This window comes from Chaetodon trifascialis, chromosome 15 (assembly GCF_039877785.1).
Source record: "Chaetodon trifascialis isolate fChaTrf1 chromosome 15, fChaTrf1.hap1, whole genome shotgun sequence".
Lineage (NCBI taxonomy): Eukaryota > Metazoa > Chordata > Actinopteri > Chaetodontiformes > Chaetodontidae > Chaetodon > Chaetodon trifascialis.
Window position 1 is genome coordinate 14,442,551 of NC_092070.1, and position 21,252 is coordinate 14,463,802.

The 21,252-nt window shown below is 41.4% G+C and overlaps 2 protein-coding genes across 3 annotated transcripts; both read right to left on the reverse strand.

The window, feature by feature from the left end:
• Positions 1-255: 255 nt before the first annotated feature.
• Positions 256-10,095, reverse strand: gaa (alpha glucosidase). 2 transcript variants are annotated; one of them, XM_070980846.1, is made up of 21 exons: positions 8,442-10,095; positions 8,194-8,345; positions 7,123-7,288; positions 6,694-6,790; positions 6,428-6,547; positions 6,091-6,209; positions 5,790-5,921; positions 5,466-5,576; positions 5,245-5,358; positions 4,579-4,663; positions 4,294-4,411; positions 4,046-4,179; positions 3,672-3,823; positions 3,374-3,522; positions 3,150-3,291; positions 2,937-3,035; positions 2,205-2,369; positions 1,878-2,030; positions 1,677-1,715; positions 470-570; positions 256-366 (listed from the first exon to the last, which is right to left on the reverse strand). In XM_070980846.1, exons 1-21 carry the CDS (start codon positions 8,940-8,942, stop codon positions 288-290), a joined length of 2,928 nt encoding a protein of 975 aa, XP_070836947.1. In that variant the 5' UTR covers positions 8,943-10,095; the 3' UTR covers positions 256-287. The 2 variants fall into 2 exon arrangements, with proteins under 2 accessions (XP_070836947.1, XP_070836948.1); XM_070980847.1 differs by lacking the exon at positions 470-570 and having other exon boundaries at positions 295-366.
• Positions 9,947-16,816, reverse strand: samd9l (sterile alpha motif domain containing 9 like). Its single transcript, XM_070980844.1, has 2 exons — positions 16,811-16,816; positions 9,947-15,961 (listed from the first exon to the last, which is right to left on the reverse strand). Exons 1-2 carry the CDS (start codon positions 16,812-16,814, stop codon positions 11,334-11,336), a joined length of 4,632 nt encoding a protein of 1,543 aa, XP_070836945.1. The 5' UTR covers positions 16,815-16,816; the 3' UTR covers positions 9,947-11,333.
• Between the last annotated feature and the right edge of the window lie 4,436 nt (positions 16,817-21,252).

Here is a 21,252-nt window from a genome sequence, read left to right on the forward strand (position 1 = left end):
CGCGTTAACAGGCAACTTTAAAGTTTGTTTAAATACAAAAGACAACGTTACATTAGTGGCTGGTACCGGAGAAACGTGTCGTTCTTGACTGTCGGCGTACACACCTGTTCCAGCAGGAGAAATGAATGAATAGCAGAACAGCCTTTAGAGAGAAACGGGGCCAAGCGGCTCACCTTCAGTCCCGCCGCAGAAGTCTACAGCCCATGTCGGACATACATCTCAGCGGGCAGCCGGGGACCGAGCAGCGAGAACCGGCGTCGTTTCACCGCCTTTCTCCCGGATTTAGCTCAGCTGTTAGGGGCTGTAGTCTTGTTTGTATCCCCGTGTTTTCCGACAGTGACACCACACGTTTGACTGCTGCTCTCCCTACAGTAAAAACCACACTTCCGGTTGAAGCTTTCAAAATAAAAATAACTCTCATTGACAGAGCGCGGTGTTGGGTTTATTTTGTAAGTCGAATTTTTCTTACTTCCTGCAACTGCCTGGTTGTCTGTGTCTAACTTGATTTAACAGCTCACCCACAGACCAATCCCCCAAATCTCGCTGCTTCCGGAATGTCAAAGGCTTTTTCTATCACACAAACCGGGAATTTTAGATTTCAGATCGAAAAAACAGAGGGCCATCAGAGCATGACTGCACAATAAAATGAAAGTACATACATTTTATATTAACCCAAGTCATCATCCGACCCGGCCTACCTTAAAGATCTGACCCTTTTTCATCATAAGTGACGTTTTAAAGGTCACAGGCAAACGCTTGAATGCAGTTGGTCCATCATCAGGACCAGAGCTGGAGTCAGAGCATCCCGTCACACAGCTGCCAGAAGCTTTACCTGTCCGTTTCAAACCTGTTTTAGTTTAGGCAGTAAATAATTTCTCTCCTCAGTACATTAAAAAGAATTTACTCCCTACAACCTTCAAACTGAGTTTCTTTTTTAACCCTTCAAACTCTCAAATTATGTATTAGTTTTAAATACAGTATATAAATTCTATATTTACAGTATATAATTTCTATATCTATTCAATATATACTGTACAATGATGGCAGTACATGCAAATGCTATAGATCGGGGGCAAATACACACATCCACTAAAAACTATGATATAACTGAAGCTAATACAGCTGCAGTATTTCCTCAGGGAAGCTGAGTTGTTCAGCCCAATAACATGTTTTCTGTTCAATTCTGTCAAACTATTATGTTGACAAAAGTAATGATATATGTTGTGACAATGGATTTCATTTCAGATAAATATGAATGAAGGCAGCGTGAGACAGTGTATCAAACATCTTTGGAAAATCATGATTAACAATAAGCAAACCTCTTTTCAGCAGTCTTATTTAGAGTGCCTTTCAGTAAGAAAGATGTACAAACATGATTTTAAAAACACAAAGAGATTGCAAACAGTTTTCTTAATTCAGTGTAACAGAACAGATACAAGATGATGGCGGCTTTGGTTTGATATCACATTATTAAAAACCTGTTGTTTACAAAGCACTACCTTCCAATTTAGACAAAGAGGACGAACAAGTGTTAAGTGCATCTTGAGCTCTGGGATGATTGGCACAGCTCAAGGAAATGAGGTGGCGATTTCAGCAGCAGCAAAAAATGCAAAGGCTCCTAAAAGGTCTGGGGGAATAATTTCAGTGCATCAGAGAGCCCATTGGACTCTAAACACCTCTGACATGGGCAAAGCCAGGCTAGTCACTGTCAAAACCTGTGGGAAGAGAAAGACACAGAGTTGAACTGACGGAGTGGCTCAGACATCATGAGGGAAAAGGGAGGAGAAACACACTCACTCTTATCTGCAGAATGACATCATTATCCTCCTGAGGAAGACAAACATCAAAGGAAGTAGTGCTGAGTCACAAGAACTCACCTTGGTGTCACTGCAGTATGTGAAATCTCTGACTTTGTCCCCATTGGCTAGTACATAGAAGGGTGGTGAAGGCACCCCGAACACCTGCAGCCCTCCCAGCACAAGACCAGCCAGGGCCCCATTCAGCTTGAGAGGATCACTCACCACCTGAGACTGAAGAAGACCATTATTTTGTTTTGTGTAAAGGTAGCAGAAGAGAACAGTAAGCATTTAAACTTAATTATATCATTTAGTGAAGGGACTTTTGAATCAAGTAATGGTGCAATAACATGCAAAACATCGCCTTGTCATCTTTCCCAATGCAAATATCACTCATCTTGGCCCTACCTGCCCAGCAATGAAGATAACATAACAATAATTTCCCATTTCAAAGGTGTCAAGACTGTCCCCGTCATCCCAGAACAAGTCGCCGCGGGCCCAGCCGCCTGCTGACAGTGCCACTGTCAGGAAGAAAGGGTTTCTGCGCGTGGCTGTGGTTGTCAAAGCAGGCTCCTTAACAAGAAAAGACAAGTCAAAGAAAACTTTGTTCCAGGTCATTTTCAACTTGTCAGTCAGGATGTCATGATAGTTATACTTCAACGCAACCTGGTACAACACTTGATCAAATGCATCCATGTCACTGCCATTTCACTGAAATCTGAGGTTACTGCTCAAATACAGTGGCAGCAGTTATGTTTAGAAAAATGCAAATATCCTGTGAAAAATGTCCAATAGAAAATAATAAACAATATATGTCAAGTGGGCCTAAATTTCTATCTCCTGTCAAGAAACTAGACAAAGCCTAACAGTGTGAACAGGTGTACTGATGACAGCAAACTGTAATATTTGTTTGAAAAGTTACTGGTGTGCACTGCCTGTTTATTTTACGCCGGCCTCAAACGTGATTCTGCTAAATGGAGGTAGAAATTATAAGTAGGACTTCTAAGTACTTGTATCACCTGTTTCAATTACGTATTGTGGGTTTTCCCCATCCTCAAACATTTTATGCATAATTCATCTGTCTGCCACGCTTAACAAAATGAGCTGCATACAGGCAGGTTCTCCCAAGCAGACACCCACCTGCTGGGGGATGATGTGTCCCTCCCTCACATGGACATTGATGGTGTCCAGAGGGGCTGGCAGGAGCAGGTATTGACCCTTACTGTAGAAAGGCTGACCCTAGAGAGCAAAACACAGATGACCAGGTGAACACGTTGACATGCAAACAAAAATTTAATTTTGGCTTAAGGCTCATGCGTCAGTTTTACTGTGGTATAGGTTTGAATGACTCACATCGTGCAGGCTGTACCAAGTGCCAGGGGGCAAGTAAGCAGCCAGCTCTACAGCCCCTTGCTCTAAGACTGGGCTAATGAGAAGCGAACTCCCCCACAGGAACTGTCGGTCTATGGTCTGACTGTTTGGGTCAGTGGGAAACCTAAGAGGGACAGATAGTTATAGAAAGTGAAGCACGTGGTCAGAATCACTTCATTTACGTGGAACAGCAGTAGGTCACACACTCCATGAAGAGAGGCCGGGCCACAGTCTCAGCAGAGGCGTGTGCATGATGGAAGAGTGTGTAGAGGAACGGGAGAAGGGAGTAACGAAGGTTCAACACACTCCGCATGGCTGCCTGGGCCTTCTGCCCGAATACATAGGGCTCCTGAGGCTGTGGCACACACACAGAGACACACAGACAGTGAGAAGATAGAGTTACCTCTATTCATAATACATGAAACAGATGGACTGCTCTAGACACAGTGGAAAAAACATATAGTGCAGACCCTTACATCCTAAAAAAAAAACTGTCTGTCTCACAGCGTTTGCCCGGTCGTTGTGGTTTCTCATAAATGGGTAGAAGGCCCCAAGCTGCATCCATCGTACACACAACTCCTCGTTGGTGTTGCCTCCGAAGCCACAGATGTCCGCCCCCACGAGGGGAACTCCGAACAGGCTGAACTGCAGCACCGCTGGGAGGGGGGGGCACAGGTGCAAGAGGTCAGTCTAAAACCCTCAAATGATCTGAGGTCACTTCAAAAAAGATCTTTCTGAAGGTCTGGTTGAACCTTTTATTCTACCACACACAGATCTGTCAAAAACCAGAGCAGAGCCAAAGCTGGATAACCACTGAGGAATCACATGGATCCAGATATCCGTGACTACAGAGTATTATGACCTTTGAGAAACCTCACCAGGGATGGAGTATCGAAGCTGCTCCCAGTCACTCCTGACATCTCCTGTCCACACACCAGAGAAGCGTCCGATGCCAGGGAAGGAGGAGCGAGACAGGATGAAGGGTCTCTTCGCTCGTACCTTCATAAGAGCGCTGAGGATGGCAGCCAACCACGGGGTGAATACAGAATACAGTCCAAACAGTTTGGCTAGAAAGTCAAAGGATGAAATATCCCAGCTCTCTGCAAACTGCATCTGATGGTCTCACCTGTGCGTGGCATAGGCCTCGGTCAGTCCGTACATGTTGTGCAGGTTGTAGTGAGTGGACAGCTTCTGCTGAGCCGACATACAAAGGGTTCCTGAGTTTAACTGGCCTCCAACCACCCCTGTTTGTACAGCAGCCAGAGACACACAGGCTACAGATGAGTGCATCACATGTAGCAAGTATATACATAACATAATTAAATATATAAACTGATTATGAATGTAAAACCAATGATGTTTGTATGTCTTAAAAGGCTACTAAGGTGCAACACTGATCCAGGACACTTACTGGGTGTGTAGGGCGGGTTCTCAAGATCACTGTCAGGACAGCCCTCCACTGAGCCCTGCACAAAACTGGCTGGTTCATTCATATCCTGGGTGGAGCATGGGAGTAAAACAACAGGATAAAACAGCCTTTCTGTGATTCTGAGGTGACAAACAACCACAAATCCATGTACATGTGTCAGAGCTGAAAAACTGACATACCCGCTGTCTTAATGAAAGGATCAGTGGCCGTTCAGGTTGATGGAAAATAACGTTTTCCACTTTAGAGCATGTTGATATGTAAATGTGAATGCAATAGACTGAGGATGCTGTTCCTCTTATATTGTCCAGTTTAGAGCAGGTTAAGTCAGTGAAAATTAAATAATGTTATCTAATGTTATTTTCACTAGAATTTTAATATGGTCATTGAATGAGTATGAATATGTGAAAATTAAAATGCAAATTGGATTACTGCATTTCATTTTGACCCAAATGACATATACAAAAATAGCAAATTATAATGCTATTGTGGAATTACATTTTAATTTTTAAGTTTGCATTATCATTTTAATTAAGTCCCCAGTGGGCTTCCATACTGCATGCATGCATGTGTGTGTGTGTGTGTGTGTGTGTGTGTGTGTGTGTGTGTGTGTGTGTGTGTGTGTGTGTGTGTGTGTGTGTGAATACTCACAATCCACAGACCATCCACTGGCACTTTAGAGTGAAAATCTCTGATGCAGTCCTCCCACCAGCGTCTGGTCTCTGGGTTGGTGAAGTCTGGGAACGCTGTTGGGCCCGGCCAAACCTGGATACACAGTATGGGAATGTGCATGACATACACACCTCTCAATGGGAAAGAAAAGCATACCACCCCCCCCCCCCCCCCCCCCAAAAAAAAAGAAGAAGCCTAACCTTCCCTATCAGGACGTGTCCCGTGGCATTTTTAATGAAGACATCTCGTTTCAGTCCATCATCAAAGGGCGGGTATGTGCCAGGGGGGCTGGTGCTGCTGATCCCAGGGTCCTTAGGGCAGAAAACCAGGAGTGCAAGATTCATGCACAAGTTCAGAAAGTTTTGCTGCCATCTACTGGACAACATCATTAGTAGGTACATATGCTCATTTAGAGAATTACACAATACTTCAACAAATCTAAACTGATGAATTGTCCGTTTTAGTTTAGTTGAATCAGCATCAGCAGTTGGTGAGTTTTTCTTTAAAGTTAAAAGATGTCACACCAAGATGAGGATGTACTTCATGCCTCGATTGTGGAACTCCTCCACCATCTCTGGGAGGTCCCCGAATCGCCAGGGGTCAAAGGTGAATACCCTGCGCTTATCTGCATAGTCCAGATCATTCCACTGCACATCCTGGGATTAAAAAAAATGTGTTCAAATTAATACGACAGCTTTCACACCTTCATAAAGCCTCTCTGATTATGGTCAAATGTGAACATAATAAATGCACATATATAGGAAACGTGCCGTGTGCCTCAATTATTCTTTCCATCTCAAAGAGCTTTGTGAGTACTTCACTTACCATGGGGAACTTTGCATTGTGCATGCGTTGTGCCACGTGCCGGGTTGTATTAGTGGTGGTGTAACCCCAGCGACACAGATGAAAGCCCAGTGACCAATAGGGAGGCATCATAGGATACCCTGGGGATAGATAACAAGACATGGCAGTCCTTTAATAAACACATCTACTCTTTTCCAAGTTGCCTCAGGGATCCTTCAAATACACAGCACACACAGCGACATGCTTTTATATGTTTTCCACTTATAACTACACACTTCTTTTCCTGGTACATACATACAATATGCCTGTTGCTCTTGCCACCTGCAGATGTGCTACTGAATCAGCTGAAGAGACTTACCGATGACCTGGAGGTACTGTCGAATAACACTTTGAGGGTCAGGACCCAAGAAAACGTACAGGTCCAGGATTCCTCCGACAGCCACCCAGGTGAGAGCGGGTGTTGGCTGCAGTATCACCTCTATGCAGACATTTGGGAAGATATTTAGCAAAAATAAGTATTCTCATGGAGAAAAAAAATTCTGTACAGACACTGAGGGCCAAAAAAAAAGAGACAAATGGCAGTGGGATGCTGTGTGTGTCATATTGGAACAGATGGCTCGGTACCGACTGCATTGCTGTTGAGGAGGAAAACTCCATGTGCCAAGCCGTCCTCCTCCTGTACTATGTAGAATGGGTGGGAGCCATAGAGGTTAGCATCAGCCTGCAGAGAAAGACAAGTGTCATCATTTCCAACTAGAACACACAACAGGAAAGGCGGCTACAGGCAATGACTACTTGCAACCCTTTGTCAAAGGTTATATTTCTTTTGAATTGTGAGCAGTTCAGCCACAGAACAATGTTCCCTTCTCACACAAGGTTTGGTTTTATTTAGGTTTTTGAGACTGTTAAACTATTTCATCAAGATTGGAGACAAAATATAATTGCATTTTTTTTATAACAATTTATGTAGCAGGAATGTGTTTTTTATTTTCTGTTTCCTTTCCCCAAGAGGGGTCCTGACCCTCAGGCTGGGAACCAATACAACAGACTCACATGAGGTGCCATGTCTCTGTTCCAGAGAGTCAGTGAAGTCCAGTTAAGGTCCAGGAGGAGGGAGGTGTAATGCTCCCCAAGTCCAGACACAAGGGAAGAGGCCAGCGCAGTGGACAGCTGCAGGTACTGGTCAGCAAACAGCAGAGGAGCGACCGTGGTGTCCACACTGGACGGGACAGATAAATACGCACCACATGATGATCATGTGTTACCCCAGACTCAAAGTAGTTTATTCATCTAGATGTTTATTTCTGAGGTCACAGTGCCCCCATCATGTTTGCACTAGGGAAGGGAAACATGGCGCAGAGCAGTTCAACACACCTGCAAACTACAAGCTCAGCAATAAGGATAAAGTTCAATTAAAACCTCTCTGACAGTGTTAGTCAAACCTCAACATGATTATCTCCGTAAAGGTAGAATTTGTGGCTGAGCAGGAAAAGGATAGAGCTTACAGGTGTACCTTATAAAGTGGCCACTGACCCTATACACACTTTAAACATATACTGTATGTATAAATAGTCAAATAAAATATACAAATGCACTAAAATTAATAAATAAAAGTAAATAACAAATGAAATGAGGGGAGCTTTGGGTAATTATGTTATTTTAATAGTTATATTATATAATATTATAATATATTATAGTAGTTCTCAATATTTGTACAAACCAGACAATCAATGAATGGAGAAAATAATCAGCAGATTAATCCATAATGAAAATAACTTTTAACACTTTAAGGACATTTTCCTTGTTTATAAATACATGCAAATACTCTACTTAAGTTGCATTTTTAATGCTGGACTTGTGCTTGTAAAGGAGTATTTTTACAGTATGGTATTACTTATTTTTACTTAAGTAAAAGGAAAACTTAGTCCTACATTACAACTGACATAGAAATATATGTTGAATGTAAAATGAAAAGCAAACACTATATAAACTGAACTGTATGTATGTATTAAGATGGTACAGCAGCAGTAGGATTCAGCACAAGCTGAGTAAGCAAAAGTATATCTAAGTAAGTACATCTATATAATGCATCCTGTGTAGATTAAAAGTGAAAAAAGCACTCACATCACTCTTCCACTGGATTTTCGCCGCACTATGAAGCCAAATGGCTCGGGCTGGTATTCAGCGGTATAGAGAGCATCTTTGGGATCAGCTTTGCTCTGAGGAACACCAGCTGGGAGCTTCACTTCATATCGCTGAGACGATAAATCCTTTAACTTGAGAGAAAACAAACATCGGTTCGCCATTTGCATTTCCTTCATAATGTCTTTTTTCAATTATTTCGGCTGAAAAACAGAGTATGGGGTACTAACAGTGAGGTGTAAGCAGCCTGCAGACTCCTCTGTGACTTCTAGATGTAGAGAGGAGATGTCTCTGGGGAGATAGGAGGAGGTGGAGCGGGTCAGGGTGGCAGCCTGGCCTCGCGCGGTGGGAGTCAAGGGACCCATTTTATAGCCAGGGTACAAACTTGGGTAGAAGCACCAAGGTGGTCCTGCAGAGTCAGGCATAGGGGCATAGCAGCACCCCCTCTCTTCACATTCTGTCTGGCCGAGGAGCCTGTCCCTGGCACAGTCAAAGCGGCTCTCCGGGGCCATGGCGCAGCGCGTCCCTCTGTGAGTATCAGCGTCCTGGGAGCCTCCTGGGCGCGCTCCCCCTGTCTCATCTGAACTGCTGTGAAGTTTTGCTGCATTATTACTAACAAGCACTTCGTGTGCTTTGGTCTCACTTCGCGTAGCAGAGGCTGAACTAACCAGTCCGGTAGACAAATGGGCGAGGAGGAGCGCAGCTGCAGCCCAGTGAGACAACACAGACATAACCTCAGCAGACGTCAAAGGGCACCTGAGGTGAACCTCTGGTGCTTCGTGTCGAGTGAATATTCAGTAGCAGAGTGAGTTGTATCTATTACAAATAGCTATTATGGACATGTAGCTAATGCAGAGGCATTCACACTCACAGTTTTATCCATTTAGTGGACTTTGAATCGCTTTTCATTGGCTCAGCGGAGCTGGAGCTGTCAGGTGGAGCTAGCAGTTAGCTAGCGAGCAGTTAAGTGTCGCAGCTATCGTGCGGCATTTCCCTCTAAAGAAACGACGTGTGAGCAGTGGCAGAAAATAAGTTCAGGAGAGCGGAACAACCAGAATCTGAGAAATATTGGATGTCTGTGTTATAATGAAATAACCTGACTACAGAGGAAGAAACAAGTGGATAACCATGGGGCATAAAACTAGGGCAAGCGCATTAGGACAAAAGTGCCTAAACAAATGCTGCTGCTACTTATTATCTCCTAATTTTTAATTCATGACAACGACTTCATCATCATTTCAGCCATGAAACATTACAGTTTCAAACAAGGACCGAACAAACATAGCCTAGAACAACAAATGCTATCAAGATATTGTTAGGGATATTGAATTAAATGAAATGTATTTTATATTCTTAATGTCTAAAAAGTTAAAAGTTCCACTGCTTTTCAGGCAGTATCAGAAATTGTATGATTTTTTTCTACATGGTTTATCTTCAACATATCTGGTATCACAATGAAGAGATAAACAAAGTTCTTTTGACTGTTCTCATGTCTAAAATAGAAAGATCATGAAGCACCCGCGTTTATATATATATATATATATATATATTTTTTTTTTTTTTTTTTTTTTTCAAGAATAGGACTAACAATTTGGCCATATACAGTCTGATAGCTCTGCTTTGTAAATTCATCTCATCACTATCACTATCAGGTGAACTTGAAAGGTCAAGGAAAAAAACATAAAAGTCATTGGAAAAAGTTTATTGTATTTGGTGTATTTATTGTTTTGGTGTTTTCTACACACATTTAAGAATACTAATGTTTACAGGGTGAAATGTTTCTTTATGTCACTATCAAAAACAAGTCCCATTCAATAGGAGTTTAGAAAACAGTAATAATCAAGCAAAAATGAAAATACAGCAATAAAAGTACTGGTATGCATATGTAGCATGAATGGCTTCATTTGTTCATTTGGTTGTGTAAAGTACATTCAAAATACAACCATTACATTCTATACTTTACTACACACGTTTGTCTGTTGCACATCAATATGTATACACATTTATTGTCAAAACACAAATACAATACCCATGAAAACACTTTTTAAAAAATACATAGTTGCACTGAACATTGCTTTCCACATTGTATCATTGAAAATAGAGAGTGAGTATGAGAAAATATGAAGTGCATAAATGTGAACAGCAGTCCATCTGAACTGGACCTACAAACAATCTGAAAATAACAGGAAAATAGATATGAGTACAAACAGGGACTTAAAAGCAATTGTGTGGTACAGTAGCAAACTTAGATTACATAGTTATTACTCTGGGTATCCAGTCAATCATAGTCCACAGTCATTTATACACAAAAACTAGTTAGCAATTGTTCTGGCTTTTTAGTTTTCCTTTCAATACACTTACATACATACATATATAAACAACACAGGAAAATGTAAATATCAAACTCTTACATCTTATGAAACAAAACAATACTAATAGTATGTGCTTCAACATTATTTGTTCTGTCATTTGTAAGATAAGACATCAATATGTATACACATTCTTCTCGGACTGCATATAATGTCAACTGTTAATTTATTGTCAAAACACAAATACAATACCCATGAAAATACTTTTTTAACAATACATAGTTGCACTGAACATTGCTTTCCATATTGTATCATTGAAAATAGAGAGTGAGTAAAAGAAAATATGAAGTGCATAAATGTGAACAGCAGTCCATCTGAACTGGACCTACAAACAATCTGAAAATAACAGGATAATAGATATGAGTACAAACAGGGACAGCACTTGTGTCAATCATAGTCCACATTCATTTATACACAAAAACTAGTTAGCAATTGTTCTGGCTTTTTAGTTTTCTTTTCAATACACTTACATACATACATATAAACAACACAGGAAAATGTAAATATCAAACTCTCTTACATCTTACGAAACAATACTCATACAATGTGTTTCAACATTATTTGTTCTGTCTTTTATAAGATAAGATAGATAAGATATATTGCCCACTTGACCAACTTTTACAAGAAGGCTTGTGTGATCTGAAATGATCTTTTCATAATCTGTTCATGATCTCAGTAATGATACTAGTCCAATGCTACAGCAAGCTGGCATGCAGCCATATGTGATATGTGAGCACCATTGTTCAAGACAAATTATTTGTTCACAACAATGTTGCAGGCAACAAGGCCCCTAAAGGTAAATCCCAGGTAGAATGTGATGTTTTCATTACCATGAGGCACCGAAAGTACATGAAGAGGCTTCAAACTGAACTTCTTCTCTTTTGGAGGGCCCTCAAGGTACACCACTCCATCTTCAGTCCATCCAGAGACACATTTCAGCGTCTCAGCAATCTCAGGCTTTTTCCAGGCCTCACCCCTAAACCACTTCATGCGTTTCTCTGAGACTGAGAACCCTTTTGTGACATTTTCAATCTTTTTCTTGTGGACAAACTTATTCAATCCATTTCCACTGCCCAGAAAAAAATGGGTGTAAATCCTTCTTTTCCGCTGAGGAATGTCCTTCTTCTTTGTCCAGTAGCCTTTTTCCAGGTGTTCAACAGCCGATTGCACAATTTCATATTTTGTTTCTTTCTCATGGTCTGTGTCATGATCCTCTGGCCAGAATAGCAAGGTAAGCAAGAACAGGGAGCTTGGTAAACATTTCCTTTTGTCAGATGGGAACTGACGACAAAGTGCCTGTAGATCTTTCAATGGAGCTACCTTTCGAGCCTGTGGTGACAAAGAATTCAGAGTAATGTGGGTCACGATGTAATTGACAATATCCTTTTGGCCAAATTTGGCATTTTTTGGATTGCTGGGGTACAAAGACAGGATGGTTTCAAGAACAGACACTGTATCCCTCGGGTCAGTTAGCTTGGACAGGATGGATATTATGTTCCCCCCACCAAGGTGGTAGATGATCATGCGTTTTTGGAAAGGAGTTAAATTGGCTGGGACAGATTTCCCCTGGTTTTGAAGTGTAGTTGAATAAACTTCGCTGAAGTACTTCCCATACTCTGACGATTTATTTGCCAACCATGTCAGTGGATGGCCGATCTTCTCTTCGGGACTATGTTCTTCTTCTACATCAATGTCTGTCTGGAAGTAACTGAGATCTTCTGAAATCCATTCCAAGGCATCTTCCATTGTCTTGCGAAGGTTTTTCAAACGGTCATGAAATAGTTGCCAGGCACCTTCAACTTCCTTTGGTATGTAGTCTGTTAACAGGTACTTCATACATTCTGAATGGCCACTGGTTTTGTTTGCAAATACTTCTAATGAAGAGATCAGTTTGAGCAGGCTGCATCCAACCTCAACTTCAGCAAAAAACCCTAAACTGTTGGCATGTTCCATATCTGCATCAGCTGCTTTCTCACATTGTTGAAAACACTCCACAGCTTTCAGTGCAGTCTCCACAGCATCTGCTGTATTTTGGGCTGTCTTTGGCACATTGTCATTCTCAATAGCTTTGCATTTTGCTTGGAACCATTTTTTGTACACCTGCCCCTTTGTGTCGAGTATGTAGGAGTTGTTGGGCAGCTGTTTAGCTGCTGTTTCTGCCCAGTGTTTTGCCTCTTCAAACTTTTCATAAGTATAGAGAAGACGAGCAAGTTGTTGCGCAATGAATGGATTTTGATTGAAACGCTGGAACGCTTCCTTAAGCAACTCAATTGCTTTGTCTGGCCTTTTTTCATTTTCACACACATGCTCAATCAGAGGAGAGAAAAAACTTTTGACAAACTTGTTTCCCTTTCTTATTATGGATCGCGTTATGAAAAGTGCTTTCAAAAATGACAGATATTCCTCCCTTCCAAATCTGTGCTCAAATAGCACAGTCTCACAGAGCAATTTCATTGCCAAACTGCTCTGGGTCTGTTGGCTGCCCAAAAGCTGCTGGAGAATCTCTTTTGCAATGAGTGGGTGGATGATTTTGATTGATTCAATGTGCGTCTTGTCATCTCTAAGGTGCAAGAAGACTAGTTTAGCATGAGGGCTGAGTGACTTCTCAAACTCATGATGGCGAAACCTTTCCAAGTGAATGGTCAAGGCAAGCAAAGCTTCACAATGGGACTGAGAGATGAAAGAGTTTTGAACATAAGCGTTCAGTAGTGCTACATAGAGAATGAGGCGAGTGACAACAGATCCATGGTCAATGCCTTCAAGCAAATGTGTCACAAAATGTTTAAGGTAATCCTCTTTGAATCCTTCAGTCATCAAAACAAATGTCAGGATAAAATCAGGCTCATATCGTTCCTCAAGCAGCTTTCGTTTTCCAGAAAACTTTCTCTTCTCTTCAGCAGACAGTTTGTGAGTGACAGACACATTCTGTAATGGAGACTCTTTGCATTTCCCCTCTGGATCATGGGATCGCTGGCAGCTCAACAAAATGAAACAAAGGGTTCCGGCCTTGATTTTTTTGGCATTAGATGCAATCCCTAGTTCATTCCTGAGATCATCTAGATATTCTCTGTCTGAATCTTCAATGAGAAGCAGCACCGGTAGACACCTCTGTGGATCTTCTTCATATTCTCTTAGTTCAACTGCATGTTGCGCAACAACAGCAGCGGAGTATGAAAGCTTCACAACTGCACACCTTAGATCTTTCCTGTTGTCCCACAGCACTTGTCTTGCCACAGTGCTTCCACCACTTCCTGGATGATGGTAGATGTTAATACTAATCACCGGAGTTTCATCTGCATTGCATTTCAGAGCACCATGGAGAAGTTTGGAAGTATCACGATATGCATCTCTTTTAATTACCTCTCCAACATACTTGTTCTCAGCAAGCCAGAAATTCAACCAGCTCACCCTCCCACCATGGTAGAACTGGCTCTCAATGTTTGCTTCCTCCTCATTAATGAAGTCTTCACTTGTTTCATCACAATGATTAACGGTCAGAATTTCCAGAGAATACATCTGCTCCTCTGCTTGTGTTTCAAGACGACATGTCCCTTTCACAAAAATTGGCAAGTGTTTGCTGGTACATGCTTTCACGAGTTGTACTTGCTGCAGAGTTGCATTAACGTGACTCATTTTCATCCCAACAACACTGGACTTGTTCACAGTTTCTGGTCCACATGACCCATCTGCAAAGCTCTGCCACTTCTGGAAGTTTCTCTCTGATTCACAGATGCAAATGATGTCTTCATGGCCTTCCATGTCTGTGAAAAACTCATTAAAGGTGTGCAAGAATGGTTTCTCAACTGGTGATGTGGGAAGAAAAATTACCTGGAAAGTCCCTTTTGGTAAGATTTTTTTACAGATCAAAGACACCGATTCCCGTAGGAAAGTCATTTTTGTCTTGATCCAAGTCATTTCATCACATGGAGTTTCACTCCCTTTGAAGTCAATATTGCCATTACAAAAGATCCAGCTGGTTTGCTCAAACAGATGCAACTGGTTTGTGAACTCTTTGATGGCCATGTCACCTGACATCCTATAGCTCTGCAGAGAATGCATGTTTGTAACATGATGCTGGCGGTATTTATTGCAAAGACCTGATATGTTTGACTCTGGGTCAAAGTCAAACACGCAGAATATCTTCATGTTAAGCAGCCAGTCAATGTTGCAAAGGTCATCAGGTTTGAATTTGTTTGTGATGAGTATGAACCATTTCTCCTTTTCAATGAATTTCTTCCCACTTGTCATTAGCATTGTGAGTTTCCTCCCAAGGTCTTGGCAGATCTCTGGAGCATTGAGGAACTGACTTTTCTCTGCCTCTTCTCTTTGAACATCCCGATCTTTGACTCGCTGGTAAAAATCACTCAGCTCTTTGTCAGTCACTTGCTCAGTTTTTGAACCCACCCTCCGCAGAATCATCTCTTTCTCATATTCTATTTTGTTGGTCGACTCCTTGAAGTTTGGCAGACGAACTGCATACACCTTGCTCTTTACAACACTTATTGAAGGCACAACATCAACCTCTACCACGTACCTCTTTTCTGTACTTTCTTGACCCATAACTTCAATGAACCTCGGTGGCCTCACACACTGGCGTACATGCTCCTTGTCAGAGGAGATACTCTTTTCAATGTAGTCCAAAGCATCTACATACATGTCTCTCTCTTTTACAGGGATACCAATTATCTCACCATGCACATATCCTGCATCCTCTTTACTGTCCATCACACCAAAGTGTATAGTGCCATTTGATCTGATATTCATACAGCCAGCTGCAAATCTAAGAACCTCTTTGGCAAACTTAGCTTGGAGTCTTGTGCGATCCAATGTAGCAGCTACAGCAAAAGACTTAAATTCATGGCATGGAGATATAAGATTAAAAGCACCTGATTCAGGTTGCAGGACTCTGTGCTTTACGTAGATGAAATCAATTTCTTCTTGATCAAATGGCCGTGGTCTGCAGTCTTCTTTTGAAGTCAACACAAATTGTTGCTGGGCAGTTTGTCTCTCTTTTAAGACACTGTCATCTTGCCGAGTCTCTGCTGAAGGACGTTCACTTGTAGATAGAGGCTGAACTGATTTCTCATTAATGTCTTTTTGCTCCAACTCAGTTTTTCTGCCACCGGTGGGCTTTTTCTTCTCTTGAGTCTTTTGTTTGCTGTTGATGAGCTCATCTCTCTTTTGAATAATCAAATGAGCAGGCCCTGGCTTCATGCCAATATTTTTCTTCAGAAAGTCCTCATTCAGTGCAAGAAGGACTATTCCATCTACTTCGTCCTCATACATCTTGTCTATGTACCGGTCTTTCACTCCAATAGATCTAAGCCACGTGCTTACTTGAGATTCAGTCCAACTCTTGGGTGATTGGTCAAGTTCATCAGCTGTATTGTGGGAAAAAAAGCAGTACATTTGATTATACATACAGTAAAGAGAAGCACTGTAGTTCTCTTGTAGACTTCAGGGATGTTTGTGGTTTGCAAAGTTAGAGATGTTCGATAACAGTAGCACATGTTTTAAATGTGGACAATATTCAAAATTTTCCATTTTGTCAGCAGATCCCATTAAGTCCAAAATCAACAATACTTTCCAACTTCTCCACACAGCCTGTGGCACTTTGCCCCAGGTGTATTAATTCCTAATGAAGACTTAAAATCTTCAAAGGAGTAATTGTTTCTCTTTTTTTGGCCACTTGGGTGACATGTTGTCACCTTGTAAAACTGACATGGTAATCACTTTAGCAAATGTAGAGTGGTGTTTCTAGCCACTGTTAGTTATGGTCTAGTTTCCACCAACTCTTGAGAGAAATATCTGGCTCTTGGCTGGCTCTCCCAAATGCTGGACCCCATAAGGTAAATCATTAAATTTTAGGGTGAAGACTTGTGTTAAGGTAAGTTAGGGTGAAAGTAAGGGTTAGACGATTAGTGGTTACAGTTAGGCTAAATCTACAGGAAATGTAAGTCTATGTAATGTTCCCACAAGCGATGGAAACAGTGGTGTAGATTATGGTTTGTGTTTCCCTAAAATATTTCACATATTAAATCTCATATAGAAGACCAAATTAAAATTCATACTACAGTGTTGGTGCAGCCAAACCTGTGCTGCACAAGGGGATATTTTAGGCATTAGCACTTTAAAAGCAGAAGAAAGATCAAATACAACAAATTTCACTGCACATTACTGAATGTACTACACTCCATTGCAAGTACTGAAAAAACTGACTTGTCACTCACCCATGATTTTTTCTTTTTGTCACATTAGCAATTATGTCGTTTTCTTGTTATCACCTTCCATCTGCAAATGAAAAGGTTATACAGTTACATTCAGTCCATTATCATCTATATAATAATCATCCCACCCACAGCCTGTTCACCCTACTGCTGTCTGATAAGCACCTGCCACTTATCTGTATACAGCATTCAGTGATACTCAATTTACAAGCCTGTTTCCAAAAAAGTTGGGACACTGTAAAATGTAAATAGAAACAGAATGGGATGACTTGCAAAACACCCAAACACCATATTTATATTGAAAATAGCACAAAGACAACATATCAAATGTCCAAAAAAAAAAAAATCATGCCAGCAACACGTTTTAAAAAAAGAAAGTTGCGACACGGCATCCATGGTTTCCAAAAAGAATTTCAAATTTTGACTCATCAGACCACAGGATAGTTTTCCACTTCACCACAGTGCATCTTAAATGAGCTCAGCACCAGAGAGGGCAGCAGCGTGTCTCAGAGCAGAGATTCTCCAAATCTTTGAATGACATTACATACTGTAGACAGAAATTTTACACTGAGAAACATTATGCTTAAATTGTTGCACTATTTGCCAGTGCAGCCTATCACAGAGTGGTGAACTAAAATATAACAATAATAATGTAATGAGTTGGTCACATTAATCAATCAGAGAGCATTTTGTGGAAAAATCAAACATTCAGGTACAATTTTAACTCAGGACACTTTTTCAATACACTGACTCCTAATTGTTGATTGTATACTGTTTTGTCTTGATAATATGAAACTATCACTTCCTGTTATTGCACCATTGTTTGTGGCCACAATGTCCCAATACTGTATCTGTCAACAACCAAAATGGCCTTACCCTAAAAATGACTTAATTCCGGGACTGAAATTTGAAATTTAAAATGCTTTTCTTCTTTTTTTGGTAAACAGAGTCCTGTGAAATATATACAATACAGTCCTGTGTTGTATATTGAAAATGAAGTTGATCACAGACGATGTAGTTAAGGACACTCTCACAGGCAGAACTTCATGAGGAAAATTTCAAACTTTCAGTTTCGTTTCACCTCACTTCACTTTTTACCTCACCTCACTTCACTCCATTTTCATCTCATTCACAAGAAATTCTTAGACAGCCATGCCAAACTCCATGCAAAACACGCTTTAATTGTCGTCTTTATGTGTAATGCCTCTGGTTTCTCAACAGACGCAAATGATTTGTTTCACAATTTAAAACGCATCCGCTTCGTCTTTTATGGCAACTCAATTTATAGTTCAACCCCTGAAACAGTGAAATAGGTTTCCAGGTATTAACAGACACTCCGCTTCAAATCCCTCTTGAAAAATTAAACACATACCGGTTTTGTCCCTAGAACTTGCAGCCCAGGCGAGCCTTCAGGAGTCCCCGCGCCTTCACAGTAGGCCTATAAAACATGGGGGGAAAAGTAAGCCTTCCGCGCGGTTCAGCCCACAGCCTCCAGCCCACAGAGCAAAGTTCACATACACCGTTTAACGCAGCCTCAGCTCCTCACTGTCCCGCGGAGACAGAAGCACCTGATGCCCCAGGGAGTCCACATCCAATGGCGGGTCTGCCCGCTCAGCACTCCTTTCTAATCGCCAGCAGCCGCGCGTCCGACTACCACACTCCACACCCGGTATCACCGAACTTCTTGGGTCTGATGTCAAGGATGTTTCTTCGCTATGATTGGATGAGCAAAATGACCTGACCTAGGAAAACAAATTGCACCCGCCCACGCAGCGCAGCTCCTCATCGAAATTATTCAAGCCTTTAACACCACGGACACTGTTTTTTTTATGTTAACATGGCTATCACTATTTGAGAGTTTTAAGAAAAAAAAAAAAGGGGGGGGGGGCAGTTCTCTGTTGGACTGTTTTAATGGTGACACTCTGAATTACCAGTACCTCTCTCACCACTGCACAGTAATTTCCTGGTATATATTGTCACATTTATGCTGAGAATAATGCATACATCAGTAAAATTGACAGCTTAAATTGAGTTGACTTCATTAAGATAAATTAGTTGAAAGAGATTGATAAAAAAAATATATATATATCAAACATTCAGGTACTTTTAACAAACTCAGGACTGTTCCTCAATCAACTGACTCCTAACTGCTGACTGTTTTGTCTCCATAATATGTAATTATCACTTACTGTTATTGCACCATAATTTTTAGCCTTGGTGTTCCGTTGTATGGGCAGCAGTGCCCTAAAAATTACTTAATTCCAGGCCTGAAACTGCCTCTTCGGTATGGCCAGTTTCTGATGAAATTAAGTTGATCTATGAATCTTAATCTTGAACACAGAAGATATAGTTAAAGAAACTGTCTGGTTAAACTTCATGAGGAAACTTTCAAAGTTTCACTTTCATTTCACCTTACCTCACTTCACTTTCACTGAACAAGAAATTCTACTTAGAGACAGCCATGCAAAACTCCATGCAAAACAGTTGAATTATCATCTTGTATTGACTGATATCTGTCAAATTGACACCTGACTGATTTGACATCATTGAAATAAATGAACTAATTGAAAGAGACTAATAAAAGAAATTGGGAAGGCAAAGAGCATGTTCTTTCCGTGCATGCGTGGGTTCTCTCCAGGTACTCTGGCTTCCTCCCACAGACCAAACACATGCTCATTAGGTTAATTGGTGACTCTAAAATTGCCCCTAAGTGTGTGTGTGCGTGTGAATGGTTGTTTGTCTTGTGTGTTGCGCTGCGATCGACTGGCAACCGATCCAGGGTGTACCCCGCCTCTCGCCCATTGACAGCTGGGATAGGCTCCAGCCCCCTGCAACCCTGAAAGGGATGGGTGGTATAGAAAATGGATGGATGGATGGATGGATGGATGGATGGAAAGGCAAAGAAGGAAATAGCTTTGTGAGCTTATAGCTGATGACATTCAATACAACATACACAAATAGTTGTCATGCTAATACACTGAATTAAAATAGATATCCAGAGTATGTACGGTCTGTGTAACCCAGTACCACCTCATGTGGACACCACCCAGCCAAGGTAAACAGATATCCATCCATCCATTATCTATACCGCCTATCCCTTTCGGGGTTGCGGGGGGCTGGAGCCTATCCCAGCTACAATGGGCGAGAGGCGGGGTACACCCTGAACCGGTCGCCAGCCGATTGCAGGGCCACATGCAAAGACAGACAAACATTCACACTCACACCTACGGACAATTTAGAGTCATCAATTAACCTAATGAGCATGTTTTTGGTCTGTGGGAGGAAGCCGGAGTACCCGGAGAGAACCCACGCATGCACGGGAAGAACATGCAAACTTCACACAGAAAGGCCCCGCCTGACCCGGGGATCGAACCGGCAACCTCCTTGCTGTGAGGCACGCGCACTACCTGCTGCGCCACCGTGCAGCCCGGTAAACAGATATAATGTTAGTAAAAACTAAACTTCACTAAACTTTTAATGCTGCAGGCAAGAAATGCAGAATTATGCAAAACGGCACATCAAGCTCACTGTCATTTTATTCTTCTATTGTGTGCCACCAAAGGAAATAATTCAAATTTACTTGTACATGAGTATCAAGACAACTGTAATATTAATCATACTCTATTTAATAGCCCTGTACACTTATTATGGGCTCCTGTTGAAGACAAACACATGAGGTGAGCATGAAAGCAGTTATACAACCGCAGAACCTTTGAAGTAAAGGAAGAAGGGCGCAGAAGAAAAAAAAAAAAAGCATCTTGTTTTAAAGTTACAAGCTAGTTTTGTTCTCAGTCAAGGCCTTTCTAGTATTGAATTGGTAACAGAAGCATTTTGTCATACAGAGGGTTATGAATGGCATTCCCTCCACAGATATGTGTAGAATAATGGCAGAAATATAAATGTGTCTCATTTTAAGTCTGTAACACAACATGTGGGAAAAAATGAAGTGTGCATATCAAAGCTACTGTAAGGCAGTAAAATTCACAATTAATGAAGGTCCACGGTAAGCCTGAAGACACAGGCCGAGATTGCTCAGTATGTAGGTGAGTCAGGGATTCGACGTTTGGGGCTGCAGGGCAGTGTTAATACGGTCCAAATCAGAACAAAAATAAAACCTGAGCAGTACATAACATTCATCAACACATTGTGTAACTGTAGAGCCACCTGCCAGGATTAACCATGGAATGACTGTTAAAAAGAAATGGGCGTTAACATTCTTAATCATACTCACGGACCATTGTTTTAGAAACCTATTGTAGAAACCACATGCAGTGGGGTGTTGGGCCTGCTTACCAGGTGCCTGCACCAGTTCTACTGGTGCCTGTTTCCTGTTTTTGAGCGTAAACACATTCCTCTCTGTAGAGAAGGCACAAAGATAAAACTGATATTGATCTTCTCATCTGCCATGTGATTCCCACAATGTTTTTTTTTTTTTTTTTTTTGAT

Bases quoted from the DNA above. Each gene is read 5' to 3' on its own strand.
- gaa (XM_070980846.1), bottom strand. From the start codon at position 8,942: ATGTCTGTGTTGTCTCACTGGGCTGCAGCTGCGCTCCTCCTCGCCCAT. The intron at 5,577-5,789 runs GTGTGACATCTT...TTCTGCCCTAAG, and splicing joins TGAAGTACATCCTCATCTTG to GACCCTGGGATCAGCAGCAC. The intron at 571-1,676 runs GTGTTTAGAGTC...TTTGTGTGATAG, and splicing joins TGGCTTTGCCCATGTCAGAG to AAAAAGCCTTTGACATTCCG.